Below are 15,327 nucleotides of genomic sequence, written 5' to 3' on the forward strand. Positions count from 1 at the left end.
TGTCAGCACAAAATGACTGTTCAAACCAAGCACATTTTTTAATAAAAAAAAAATGGTACCTATAGTGTCCAAATCCATTGCTGTATTTGCCTGAAATGCTTCTTTATTCCAAGGTGCAATCTGGGCGTGGGCGAACAGTGCTGGGCGTCTTCCTAACTATTTGTTTCCCATTTATCTTTGCTCTTCTCTGACTCTTGTAAAGTCTGAGCATTTAATCAAGAAAGAGGCCGACAAAGATGGAAAACAATTAGGTGCGAATGTGTTGTAAACTACATCTCATGAGCATACTTAACTAAAGAACAATGTCCGGCAAATACAGCAAGTCTGACACTAAATATTTCTTTTTATTAAGTGGTGTTCAAGCCTTGTGGCCATGGTACTTTTGCTTTGCTGAGATCATGGAAAGACTGCAACATTTTTGCTCTGATTTTTGAAAACCTGGACACAACTATGCGATTTTGTTGCGATTGTGGCAAAAATAATAAAAGTAACACCTTAGGGCTATGTCCTCCACAAGATAATGTGCTCTGGTGGGTTTTCAGAGACACAGTGCTCACCGCTTGGTGTGTGTGTGTGTTTTTGTTACTCACCTGACCTCACATAGTAAGTACGGTATTTAAGCTTACTTTACCATTGTAAAACACATTCTTCTCCTGGGTAGGAAATTACTTCCTGACTTATTCTAAATGTCCCCATACACAGATGAAATCTGATGGGTATGGAGGCTTCCCGTTTCTTCCCCAAAACCTGATGGATTGGGCCATTAGAATCTTAACGAACGATCCTTTTATCTTCTAGGAAGCTAAGGTACTATATTATAGCAGTGGCTTTCTCAATCCCCCATGAAAAACAGATAACCTCTTGGCCAAACCAAGCGCTCATGTGCATGGGGTAGTTGGAGGAATAGCGGTCTGCCGAATGAACACTCTCAGTTACATGGTCAGTTTAAGCCAAAACAATACAACTCCATAGAATGTGCAGTGGCCCCTCTCTGGTAGTACAGTGAACAGTGGCCATTCTCAAGTAGTACAATGCGCACTGGCCATTCTCAAGTAGTACAATGCGCACTGGCCATTCTCAAGTAGTACAATGCGCACTGGCCATTCTCAAGTAGTACAATGCGCACTGGTCATTCTCAAGTAGTACAATGCACACTGGTCATTCTCACACAGTACAGTGCGCACTGACCATTCTCAAGTAGTACACTGTGCCCTGGTCATTCTCGAGCAGTACACTGGCCATTCTCAAGTAGCACAATGCGCATTGGCATTCTAACATATACAATGAGCAGTGGCCATTTTCACATAGCACAATGTGCACAGGTTACTTTCATGTAGTACAATGCGCACTGGTCATTCTCACACAGTACAGTGCACACTGGCCATTCTCAAGTAGTACAATGTGCACTGGCCATTCTCAAGTAGTACAATGCGCACTGGGCATTCTCAAGTAGTACAATGCGCACTGGGCATTCTCAAGTAGTACAATGCGCACTGGTCATTCTCAAGTAGTACAATGCGCACTGGTCATTCTCAAGTAGTACAATGCGCACTGGTCATTCTCAAGCAGTACAATGTGCACTGGCCATTCTCAAGTAGTACAATGCGCACTGGTCATTCTCAAGTAGTACAATGCGCACTGGTCATTCTCAAGTAGTACAATGCGCACTGGTCATTCTCAAGTAGTACAATGCGCACTGGTCATTCTCAAGTAGTACAATGCGCACTGGTCATTCTCAAGTAGTACAATGTGCACTGGTCATTCTCAAGTAGTACAATGCGCACTGGTCATTCTCAAGTAGTACAATGTGCACTGGTCATTCTCAAGTAGTACAATGCGCACTGGTCATTCTCAAGTAGTACAATGCGCACTGGTCATTCTCAAGTAGTACAATGCGCACTGGTCATTCTCAAGTAGTACAATGCGCACTGGTCATTCTCAAGTAGTACAATGCGCACTGGTCATTTTCAAGCAGTACAATGCGCACTGGTCATTCTCAAGCAGTACAATGCGCACTGGTCATTCTCACGTAGTACAATGCGCATTGGCATTCTCACATATACAATGAGCAGTGGCCATTTTCACGTAGCACAATGTGCACAGGTTACTCTCATGTAGTACAATGTGCACTGGTCATTTTTAAGTACTGCAGCTCAGCCCCTTTTAAAGTGAATGGGTGGTAAATTTAAAGAAGCATGCCCATCTAAATTTTAACCCTTTTAATATATTGCAATCATCATACTCTATAGTAGATTATGACATCACGTGATTAAAAACTGACTAGTTGACTCCCTCTAAGCTCTATATAGAAACAGGAGGTCAATTTTCCCTGTAGGACTCATCAGTCACTGCAAAAGTCCTGGGCAGGGTGAGGGACAGAGCAGATGGGCCAGAAGTTGAAGAGAGGAATGACAAATGCAGGAACAAGAGACTTCCTGCTTCTACATGGAGCAGAGAAAAGAGAAGCATTAACTGGGTAGAAAGGCAAAATGAGCAATTGTAAGTACACAGTGCTATATAATATGATGATTGCAATTAGAGATGGGCGACCCCTGGATGTTCAGGTCCGGCTGGATAGTTAAAAAAAAGTTTGGGTTCGGGTACCAGAACCCGGACCCCATTCACTTGAATGGGAGGCCCAAACATCCAGTGTTGGCCACGCTGTCATATGTGCGGCAAACAATCTTCTGATTGGCGGTAAAATCACTACCGCTGGTCACACAGCCGCAGTTCCCACACTGTCAAATGACAGCGTGTGCCCGCAACTGTGATCGGATTAAGATAAAAAAACACTTCCATCAAAGGTTTTAAGTGCCCAAGAATGGCCACTACACTGAAAAGAGCAGCAGTGTCCCAGCACCATACACCAATTACAACTAGCCATAGGACTTGCTAAGCCTAAGGTCACATTTGCGTTCGGGGGCTTTGTGGAGGGCTGCGTACTTCCTCCGTAAAGCTCTGCCTACTTCCGCGTACTTCTGCATGCGTCCTGCGTACCTATCTAACCTTGGGTATGCAGGACATGCGGATGTATGTGGATGTGTTGTTTTGACGCGCCCGCCGACCACACGGGAACGCAACAAGTTGCCCCCGAACGCAAATGTGAACCAGGCCTAACAGCGGTGGGAGTGCCGGGGGATGGAGCCCCACAGACATGATATCGATGACCTATCCAAAGGTTAGCACAACAATATTATCCTGGACAACCCCTTTAAGGGATGCTACCTATCTAATAAGCGTTAAGTCATATAAAACTATGCCAGGCAGACATTTTCCTGAGTCATTGACAGGAAAGAACTACCTATTAGGAAATATCATGTGCTCAAGAGATGTTGGTTAGTGATGAGCGAAAATGCTTGGATAACCTCTTATCAGAGTATGCTCGGGTGTTAGCCAAGCATCTGGGAGTGCTCCTATATTATGTCTCTGCAGATGCAGACAGCTTCAACATATGTGGGGATTGCCTGATTGTTAGGGAATCCCCACATGTGGTGTGTAACAGCAGCAAATCATGCAGCCCTGGAGACTGGAACATAATATAGGAGCACACCCAGATGCTCGGATAAGACGTTATCAGAACACCTTCACTCATTGCTAATGTTGAGGTCAGTGGAATCCACACTTTCTACCGTGTAAAGAGTGAAAAACACGGCACATACACACCTAGGAAATGTGCATGTGGAGGACAGCCAGAAATGACGTGATGGCAATCTGGTGAAGTACACCACAGGAAACCTACCTGAAGGGACTAAGCTTGAGCTTCCCTCAAGGAGGCTTTGTGTGACTACAGTGAAGATACTTACCACGAATTGGTGGGATGGTCAATAATGTAGTGAGAAAAGAAGGGTGGAGGTCGGCTCCCTGCAGAGGTTCAAGCACAATGGCCTCATATGTCATTCACAACTGGAAAATCATATAATTTTATACTTAAAAACTGAATACTGAAAAAGATGTCTAAATATAGAATATATGTACTGTATATATGTATATACATGCAGGTGCTTCTCGCAAAATTAAAGTATCATCAAAAAGTTAATTTATTTCAGTTCTTCAACACAAAAAGTGAATCTCATATTATATAGAGTCATTACAAACAGAGTGATCTACTTCAAGTGTTTATTTCTGTTAATGTTGATGATTATGTCTTACAGCCAATGAAAACCCTAAAATCATTATCTCAGCAAATTAAAATAATTAAACACCTGCGAAGGTTTCCTAAGCGTTTAAAATGGTCCCTTAGTCTGTTTCAGTAGGCTCCACAATCATGGGGAAGACTGCTGACTTGACAGATGTCCAGAAGGAAGTCATTGACACACACCACAAGGAGGGTAAGTATCCAAGCATATTATTGGAAAGTTAGTGGAAGGCAAAAATGTGGTAGAAAAAGGTGCACAAGCAAGCGGGATAATCGCAGTCTTGGAAGGATAGTTAAGAAAAGGCCATTCAAAAATTTGGGGGAGATTCACAAGGAGTGGACTGCTGCTGGAGTCATTGCTTCAAGAGCCACCACACACAGATATATCCAGGACATGGGCTACAAGTGTCGCATTCTTTGTGTCAAGCCACTCATGACCAATAGACAACGCCAGAAGCGTCTTACCTGGGCCAAGGAGAAAAAGAACTGGACTGTTGCTCCGCGGTCCAAGGTGTTGTTTTCAGAAGAAAGACATTTTGTATTTCATTTGGAAATCAAGGTCCCAGAGTCTGGAGGAAGAGTGGAGAAGCACACAATCCAAGCTGCTTGAGGTCTAGTGTGAAATTTCCGCTATCAGTGATGGTTTGGGGAGCCATGACATTTGCTGGTGTAGGTCCACTGTGTCTTATCAAGACCAAAGTCAGTGCAGCCATCTACCAGGCAATTTTAGAGCATTTCATGTTTCCCTCTGCTGACAAGCTTTTTGGAGATGGAAATCTCATTCTCCAGCATGACTTGGCACCTGTCCACACTGCCAAAAGTACCAATACCTGGTTTAAAAAACAACAGTGTCACTGTGCTTGATTGGCCAGCAAACTCGTCTGACCTTAACCCCATAGAGAATCTATGGGGTATTGTCAGGAGGACGATGAGAGACACCAGACCCGACAATTCAAGCGAGCTGGAGGCTGCAATCAAAGCAACCTGGGCTTCCATAACACCTCAGCAGTGTCACAGGCTGATCGCCTCCATACCACTCTGCATTGATGCAGTAATTGATGCAGAAGCCCGACCAAGTATTGAGTGGATTTACTGAACATACATTTCAGTAGGCCAACATTTCAGATTTTAATATCATTTTTCAAGCTGGTGTTATAAAGTATTCTAATTTACTGTTATGATGACTTTTGGGTTTTCATTGGCTGTAAGCCATAATCATCAACATTAACAGAAATAAACACTTGAAATAGATCACTCTGTTTGTAATGGCTCTATATGATATGAGTTTCACTTTTTGTATTGAACTGAAAAATTAACTTTTTGATGATGTTCTAATTTTGTGAGAAGCACCTGTATATATCTATATCTCAAACAAAAAGGGGGTAAATAAATAACCTTGGGCGAGATTACCAGATCAGCCATGTTTATACTGCCTTCTTTCATTAAGATCCCCCCTCTTATATGGTTATGCAGCTCTACGAAAGGTGAGCCAATCTAGGCTTTCATATATACTGTAATACCTTCTTCTCCATAACTGAAAAATCATCACAACAGATAACCTACACTAGAAACTGTGAATTCTTCAGTTGTGTAATTCCAGCAGACGCAATATTCAGTCTCGTTCTAAACTCCGTTATATAAATCTGCATCAGTCTTTTTTTAATAATTAAAATAAAAAAAAACTTGACGTTTTTGCATTTACATATCTCAAATAATTACATTACCTTAAAGAGTTCTCTAGTGAAAAGAAGTTATCATCTATCCATAGGATAGGATTGGTGAGGGTCTGACCGCTGGGACCTTTTACTCTGGAGAAAGGAGCGCCGGATACACATGCTCCATTATCTGTGGGAACCTCTGGAAAAAGTCAAGTGCAGCACCATAAAGAATGAATGGAGCAGCTGCAGGGCATAGGCACCAACAGTCTATTCTAAGGAAGATAAAAGTACGCTGTTCTGCAGATTGGTCGGACCCCCTCCTATCACTATGTTCTAAAGGTGATGAATTGTTTTCACCAGACAACCCCTTTAATACACTGATCATATTACTGGAGATGTCTCTTAAGGTATTCTGAAAAGCCACACAACACATTCATCATTACAACTTCAGAGACTGAACTACTTCCGTGTTTCCATAGCTACAGGATCTGACACTGCATATATACGTGTGACCAAATTACAAGGCGTACCGGGATGTAACTAGGCTGAGGGTTACATAAGCCTGTGTAAAGACATAATAAAATAATACCATCAACCATAGGCCGCCATTACAGCTTCCAATCAGACGGCTGCCTGCAGCATAGAATTCATTCTACATAATTTTCTGCACTTGACAGACACAATTCTGCTTAGATTTTGTCTCAGTTTCTGATGTACCCAAGTAACGGATTTCACCCCATCTAGGGTAAAAGTTGCCGTGAAAATCAGCAGCATAAATTGCCGTTCTGTGGATATCAATTCTGCATAGCAGGTCACTTTCTGCCACCCACTAGGACACTATGGCTAGTATTGGGGACTTTGCCTGTCTCTGGTTTCACTCCATACCCTTTAGGAGCCTCATGACTAGATCAGAAGTCGTGGCTAGGAACCCGAACAATGTACCGCAAGGCCACGAACTGCGCCTGCACAAGTGACACTGCTGCGGTGCCTTATGGGATTCGGGGACAGTGGCCGGAAGTCCCAAATGGCGATTATTATATAGGAAGGATAGGTGTCTTCTTAGTAGAAAACGCCTGAACAATGGTCTGCTCACTTCTTTTAACCGCATGGGGTTTTTAGCATTTTGCCAAGGAATCCAGGTAAGCCATGTCCTACCTTGAGGACAAATCCTGTCCATTCAAGGTCAGTGACAAAAAAGATAGCACAATAATGAAATCCACATGTTGTCCATTTTTCAATGGCTGATTACTTGGAGAAATTTGGGAACCCTCCATATTTTTTTTTTCAAAAGGGTCAAACACTGATGGCAAAAATGGACACATGAACCAAAAACGGATAAAAAAACCTCCTGTACTAGTGCAGAAATGGAAAAAAAAAGGTAGTGCTGAATTTGCAAATAACAGTTTCATCCTGTGCCGTCTACTATCTAAGACTCTGTACACATTTGCTTTACTTTATTTTTGGCAGGTTGTTTCTTTACAGTAAGGGTATGTGCACACGTTGCAGATTGCCTGTGGAATTTTCTGCGCAGATTCTGCATCTCTTGACAGAAAACGCAGGTAGAAATCCGCGCGGGTTTGATGCGTTTTTTTTATGCAGATTTGTATGCGTTTTTGTAAGCTAAATAAAGATCTATTATTTAAAGGGACTCTGTCACCTGAATTTGGAGGGAACAATTTTCAGCCATATGGGCGGGGTTTTCGGGTGTTTGATTCACCCTTTCCTTACCCGCTGGCTGCATGCTGGCTGCAATATTGGATTGAAGTTCATTCTCTGTCCTCCGGAGTACACGCCTGCGCAAGGCAATCTTGCCTTACGCAGGTGTGTACTATGGAGGACAGAGAATGAAGCGGGTAAGGAAAGGGTGAATCAAACACCCGAAAACCCCGCCCATATGACTGAAAATTGTTCCCTCCAAATTCAGGTGACACAGTCCCTTTAAATAATAGATCTTTTAGACACAGTCCCTTTAACAAAAAAAAAAAGAATTGTGATGTCATTTCTTGTCCAACCTCTTCATTTACATACTCCATTGAAGAATAATGTTTACACACACAGAGATAGATAGAAAGATGGATAGATACAGTGGGGCAAAAAAGTATTTAGTCAGTCAGCAATAGTGCAAGTTCCACCACTTAAAAAGATGAGAGGCGTCTGTAATTTACATCATAGGTAGACCTCAACTATGGGAGACAAACTGAGAAAAGAAAATCCAGAAAATCACATTGTCTGTTTTTTTATCATTTTATTTGCATATTATGGTGGAAAATAAGTATTTGGTCAGAAACAAAATTTCATCTCAATACTTTGTAATATATCCTTTGTTGGCAATGAAAGAGGTCAAACGTTTTCTGTAAGTCTTCACAAGGTTGCCACACACTGTTGTTGGTATGTTGGCCCATTCCTCCATGCAGATCTCCTCTAGAGCAGTGATGTTTTTGGCTTTTCGCTTGGCAACACGGACTTTCAACTCCCTCCAAAGGTTTTCTATAGGGTTGAGATCTGGAGACTGGCTAGGCCACTCCAGGACCTTGAAATGCTTCTTACGAAGCCACTCCTTCGTTGCCCTGGCGGTGTGCTTTGGATCATTGTCATGTTGAAAGACCCAGCCACGTTTCATCTTCAATGCCCTTGCTGATGGAAGGAGGTTTGCACTCAAAATCTCACGATACATGGCCCCATTCATTCTTTCATGTACCCGGATCAGTCGTCCTGGCCCCTTTGCAGAGAAACAGCCCCAAAGCATGATGTTTCCACCACCATGCGTTACAGTAGGTATGGTGTTTGATGGATGCAACTCAGTATTCTTTTTCCTCCAAACACGACAAGTTGTGTTTCTACCAAACAGTTCCAGTTTGGTTTCATCAGACCATAGGACATTCTCCCAAAACTCCTCTGGATCATCCAAATGCTCTCTAGCAAACTTAAGACGGGCCCGGACATGTACTGACTTAAGCAGTGGGACACGTCTGGCACTGCAGGATCTGAGTCCATGGTGGCGTAGTGTGTTACTTATGGTAGGCCTTGTTACATTGGTCCCAGCTCTCTGCAGTTCATTCACTAGGTCCCCCCGCGTGGTTCTGGGATTTTTGCTCACCGTTCTTGTGATCATTCTGACCCCACGGGGTGGGATTTTGCGTGGAGCCCCAGATCGAGGGAGATTATCAGTGGTCTTGAATGTCTTCCATTTTCTAATTATTGCTCCCACTGTTGATTTCTTCACTCCAAGCTGGTTGGCTATTGCAGATTCAGTCTTCCCAGCCTGGTGCAGGGCTACAATTTTGTTTCTGGTGTCCTTTGACAGCTCTTTGGTCTTCACCATAGTGGAGTTTGGAGTCAGACTGTTTGAGGGTGTGCACAGGTGTCTTTTTATACTGATAACAAGTTTAAACAGGTGCCATTACTACAGGTAATGAGTGGAGGAAAGAGGAGACTCTTAAAGAAGAAGTTACAGGTCTGTGAGAGACAGAAATCTTGATTGCTTGTTTCTGACCAAATACTTATTTTCCACCATAATATGCAAATAAAATGATAAATAAACAGACAATGTGATTTTCTGGATTTTTTTGTCTCAGTTTGTCTCCCATAGTTGAGGTCTACCTATGATGTAAATTACAGACGCCTCTCATCTTTTTAAGTGGTGGAACTTGCACTATTGCTGACTGACTAAATACTTTTTTGCCCCACTGTACATCTATAGATAGATGGAAAGATATATCTATAGATAGAGAATACCAGCTCGATGTTTAGTAATAAACATAACAAAATGGTACATAAAGAGTTAAATAAACACATATACACACACAAAATCTGCGTTAGGCCGGGGTCACACTTGCGAGAAACTCGCACGAGTCTCTCACATCAATTCCTGACACGGCCGCCGGCACTCGGACCGGAGTGCTCAGATGCATAGAAATGCATGCAGCCGTACACTTCAGTCCGAGTGCCGGCGGCAGTGCCGGGTATTGAGGTGTGAGACTCATGCCTTAAACGCAATTTTCTGGCTATTAAAATAGGGGGACCCCCCAAAAAACGACGTGGGATCCCCCTATAATTAATAGCCATAAAAGGCTAAGCAGAAAGCTGATATTCACAGCATAGGAAGGGGCCATGGATATTGTCCCCCCCAGCTACAAACACCAGCTCCCAGTCGCCCCAGAAATGGCATCACCTTTGTACTGTAAGGTGACATCAAGCCGGCTTAGTAATGGAGGTGTCAATAATACACGTATCCATTACTAATCCTATAGCTGAGAAGGGTTAAATAAACACACAGCCAGAATAAAGTATTTTAATGAAATAAAACACTACACATTTTTCCCATATTTATTGTACAGCTAATCCATGTGACGCCCTCCATCTCCTGTAAAAAAAAATAAAAAATAAACCAACACAAATACTCCCTGGTCCGATGTAGTTCATTTAATAACGAGTGTCCCACGATGATCTCCCATACAGAGCTGTCACATCAGGAGATGTGACTGCTCTACAGGGCCTCCAGTGACACACTGACAGGAGATAATGGCTCCTGCAGTGCTATCCTGAGGATTCAATGAGTTCATTGCTCTCACTTTACGACACTGCTGTGTGAGAATTTTCCCACACAGTGGTGCCGCAAGTGACAGTATGAACTCTGCTGAACTCATGCCGGTGGAGAGATACAGGGCGGAGCATTACCTCCTGTCATTGTATCACCGGAGCCCCAGAGAGCGGTCACATCTACCGATGTGACAGCTCTCCACGGGAGATCGTCATGGGACACCCATTATTGATTAGATTACATCACAGTGAGTATACTGTTGGATTATGATTTTATTTTTGTTACAGGTGATCGAGGGAGTCGGGGATTAGCTGTATGGTGAGTATATACTGTATGTTGTATGTACTCTGTTTTTTTTTTGTTGTTTTTTTTTTAACACAGTAACCGGATGATGGGACTTCTGCTGTCCGATCATCGGCTAATTGTCACTGTAGCAGGCATAGCCGGATGGGACTATTAGTCCCATCAGACGATGCCTGCCTACATACAGACCCCCCCCCACACACACACCTGCAGACACACACAGATACACATGAACACCCGCACATCTTCTCTACACACACACACAGTCTCCGCCCACACTCTTCCTCCTCTGCAGCGTTTCTCACACCCAATTCAGCAAAAAAACCGCAGATCTTTTTAAACCTGCGGTTTTGCTGCAGATTTGACTGAATCAATGGAAGTAAATGGGTGTAGAAATGCTGCAAATCCGCAAAAAGAATTGACATGCTGCGGAAAATAAAACGCTGCAAATCCACGTGTTTTTTTCCACAGCATGTGCACAACAATTCTAGATTTCCCACTGACCAACACTGCTTGTGCACTACACTGTGGATTTGATGCAATTCTGCGTGTCCAAAAACGCTGCGGAAACGCATCAAAATCCGCAACGTGTGCACATAGCCTAAGGCTGTATTCACATCTGTTTTGATGGATCTATTGCAGAATATGTGAAGACAAATTCTGGACAAAATCATACTGCGCTAGATTTAATGGTTAAAACACAGCCCGATTACAGCAGATTGGGTCTACCAGGTGTTGGTGGTCTGTATTGTGAAGGATCTGTCATTTCCTATGCCAAAATCTGTTATGGAGCCTAATGCTGACTGTGGACAAGCGGATGAAAAATTATCAACAGTTTCACCGAGAAAACTCGGAAGGTTTTTGTCTAATTCTCATTTATTGTGATACTCGGACTTCTGAACTTAACTTAAGCTTAAGACTTAATTACCACAACCATATAAAAATGCATCAATTATCAGCTGTATATATAAATCACACCCATACAGTACCATGTTTTCCATGTATGGGTATAAGTTTAATGTTTATCTGTGTAAGGCCTCTTTCACACTTCCGTCTTTCTTTTTCCGTCACAATGCGTCGTTTTGTGAAAAAAACAGATCCAGCAAATGTTTCTGCTGGATCCGTTTTTTCTCATAGGCTTGTATTAGCGACGGATTGTGACGGATCCTTCGGAAAATTGCTGTCCGTCGGGTGGAGACAACGCACAGAGGAATATTTTTTGTGCACGTCGGAAAATCGCTCAGCGACGGATCCGACACCGTCCGTCATTGGCTATAATGGAAGCCTATGGACGCAGGATCCATCGCTGACTGTCAAAAACAGAATTCCAGCGACAAGTTCCATCTTTAGAAACTGAGAATGCCTGGAATTTCCAGTCAGGGAAATTCTCTATCGCTCTTTTTTACAATAGTAATAAGATATAATGTTAAAAATAATAATAATAAAAAAAAATCTTGATATTCTCACCTTCCTGTGTCTCCCGCAGCGTTCCCAATGCTCGCGATGCTCCCGTTCCCAGTAAGGCATTGCGAGAATGACCTGTGATGACGTAGCGGTCTCGCATCGGGTCATTTCGCAAGGCATTACTGGGAACGGGAGCATCGGGAAGGCTGCAAGGGACGCCGAAAGGTGAGAATAAAGATTTTTTTTTTTATTATTTTTAACATTATATCTTTTTATTATTGATGCTGCATAGGCAGCATCAATAGTAAAAAGTTGGTCACACTTGTCAAACACTATGTGTGACCAACCTGTCAATCAGTTTTCCAAGCGATGCTACAGATCGCTTGGAAAACGGTACGGATCTGTAAAAAAAAAAAAAAAAAAAAACATTTTTTTTTACAATCTGCACAGGATCAGTCTTTTCAACATTTTGGCAGATTGTGACTGATTGCAAAAAACGGAAGTGTGAAAGAGGCCTGAACTGCAAATGTGATCTATAGGGGTACTTTTTGAGTTCTGAAATAGATGTGACTTTAAAGCCACTTTTTATTACTGGTAGTTTTGAGGCGAAAAATACACTTTGTAGAAAAGTATTGGGACACATTGTGTGATCAATGAGTTAAATATTATTCAACCCCTTAACGACCGCCGATACACCTTTTAACGGCGGCAGTTAATGGTACTTAAACCACAGCGCCGTTAATTAACGGCGCTGTGGAAAAAGTGAATAGCGCCCCCCAGAGTCGGATTTTCTCTGGGGTCTCGGTTGCCGAGGGTAGCCGAGACCCCAGAGAACATGATTCAGGGGGTTTTTACCGACCCCCGAGTTGCGATCGCCGGTAATTAACAGTTTACCGGCGGTCGCAACAAAAACAAAAAACAAAACGCGATTTGCCATTTAATTTCTCTGTCCTCCGATGTGATCGCACATCGGAGGACAGAGAAATAGTGTCCCCGATGGCCCCCAATAGCCCCCCAATACTCACCTATCTCCCCCGGTGCTCCTCGTGGCTCCCGATGGGCGCCGCCATCTTTTTTCCGGGAAAAAATGGCGGGCGCATGCGCAGTGCGCCCGCCGCCCGGCACCCGGAAGATCTTTGGGGTCTCGGCTGCCGGGGGTAGCCGAGACCCCAAAGAACATGATCGGGGTCGGTTTTTACCGACCCCTGTTTTGCGATCGCCGGTAATTAACCGTTTACCCGCGACCGCAAAAAAAAAAAAAAAAAAGCGATCTGTAATTCTCTGTCCTCTGATGTGATCGCACATCAGAGGACAGAGAAATAGGGGGATTCGGGGACCCTATCATACCCGGTGTCCCCGGGTCCTCCTGCGTCTCCTCTTGCCGGCCAGCTTCTTCCTCTGCAAAGAAACAGGTGAGCGCATGCGCAGTGCGCCCGCCATCTGCTGCCATCTGCCGGCCGGCAGGAGAGACGAGTTGGGGCTAAAATTAGGGTTAGGGCTAGGGTTAGGGCCAGAGTTAGGGTTAGGGCTAGGGTTGGGGCTAAATTTAGGGTTAGGGCTAGGGTTAGGGTTAGGATACTTTCACACTAGCGTTTTTTGGCTTCCGTCGCAATGCGTCGTTGGAGAAAAAACGCATCCTGCAAAAGTGCTTGCAGGATGCGTTTTTTTCTCCATTGACTTGCATTAGCGACACATTGCGACGGATTGCCACACGTCGCATCCGTCGTGCGACGGATGCGTCGTGCTTTGGCGGACAGTCGGCACAAAAAAACGCTACATGTAACTTTTTTTGTGCGACGTGTCTGCTATTTCCGACCGCGCATGCGCGGCCGGAACTCCGCCCCCGCCTCCCCGCATCTCACAATGGGGCAGCGGATGCGTTGAAAAAACAGCATCCTCTGCACCCGTTGTGCGGCGCTTACAACGCTAGCGTCGGTACGTCGGCCCGACACACTGCGATGGGCCGAGTACGACGCTAGTGTGAAAGTAGCCTTAGGCTTCTTTCACACTTGCGTCGGTACGGGGCCGTCGCAATGCGTCAGCCCGACGTACCGACGCACGTTGTGAAAATTGTGCACAACGTGGGCAGTGGATGCAGTTTTTCAACGCATCCGCTGCCCAGTCTATGTCTTGGGGAGGAGGGGGCAGAGTTACGGCCACGCATGCGCGGAAATGGCGGACGCGACGTACAAAAAAAAGGTTACATTGAACTTTTTTTGTGACGACGGTCCGCCAAAACACAACGGATCCAGTGCACGATGGACGCGACGTGTGGCCATCCGTCGGTAATACAAGTCTATGGGCAAAAAAGGCATCCTGTGGGCACATTTGCAGGATCCGTTTTTTGTCCAAAACGACGGATTGTGACGGATGCCACACGACGCAAGTGTGAAAGTAGCCTTAGGGTTAGGGTTGGGGCTAAAGTTAGGGCTAGGGTTAAATTTAGGGTTAGGATTGGGGCTAAAGTTAGGGTTAGGGCTAGGGTTGGGGCTAAAGTTAGGGATAGAGTTGGGATTAGGGTTAGGGTTTGGATTAGGGTTGGTATTAGGGTTACGGTTGGGATTAGGGTTACATTTGGGATTAGGGTTAGGGTTGGGATTAGGGTTAGGGTTGGGATTAGGGTTAAGGTTAGGGTTGGGATTAGGGGTGTATTGGGATTAGGGTTAGGTTTGAGGTTAGGGTTGAGATTAGGGTTAGGGGTGTGTTGGATTTAGGGTTTTGATTAGGGTTATGGTTAGAGTTGAGATTAGGGCTGTTTTGGGGTTAGGGTTGTGATTATCGTTAGGGTTGTGATTAGGATTATGGATCGGGTTGAGATTAGGGTTAGGGGTGTGTTGGAGTTAGGGTACTGTCACACAGTACCATTTTAATCGCTACGACGGCACGATCCGTGACGTCGCAGCGATCGTATGATTATCGCTCCAGCATCGTAGACTGCGGTCACACGTTGCAATCACGGCGCTGGAGCGATGCCGAAGTCCCCGGTAACCAGGGTAAACATCGGGTAACTAAGCGCAGGGCCGCGCTTAGTAACCCGATGTTTACCCTGGTTACCAGCGTAAACGTAAAAAAAACAAACAGTACATACTTACATTCCGGTGTCTGTCCCCCGGCGTTCTGCTTCTCTCCACTGTGTAAGCGCCATAGCCGGAAAGCAGAGCGGTGACGTCAGACGTCACCGCTGTGCTCGCTTTCCGGCTGGCAGACGCTCACAGTGGAGAGAAGCTGAGACGCCGGGGACAGACACCGACATTAGGGGTCTGCAAACGCAACATAACGCCAGCAGA

General features: G+C 44.5%; 1 protein-coding gene across 9 annotated transcripts in view; it reads right to left on the bottom strand.

Moving 5' to 3' along the window:
- Nucleotides 1-15,327, bottom strand: part of TRAK1 (trafficking kinesin protein 1) — a 234,936-nt gene that overhangs the window by 78,362 nt on the left and 141,247 nt on the right. Inside the window, exon 1 of one of the 9 annotated variants that reach the window (XM_077269073.1) lies at nt 60-153. The exons of 7 other annotated variants lie outside the window; for them this stretch is intronic. In XM_077269073.1, the coding sequence (XP_077125188.1) occupies nt 60-78 (19 nt within the window). In that variant the 5' untranslated portion in view covers nt 79-153. Of the gene's footprint in view, nt 1-59; nt 154-15,327 lie in introns of those variants that run through there. One more of the 9 variants, XM_077269082.1, reaches the window with a different exon arrangement.

This window comes from Ranitomeya variabilis, chromosome 6, assembly GCF_051348905.1.
Source record: "Ranitomeya variabilis isolate aRanVar5 chromosome 6, aRanVar5.hap1, whole genome shotgun sequence".
In the NCBI taxonomy this organism is placed as follows: Eukaryota; Metazoa; Chordata; class Amphibia; order Anura; family Dendrobatidae; genus Ranitomeya; species Ranitomeya variabilis.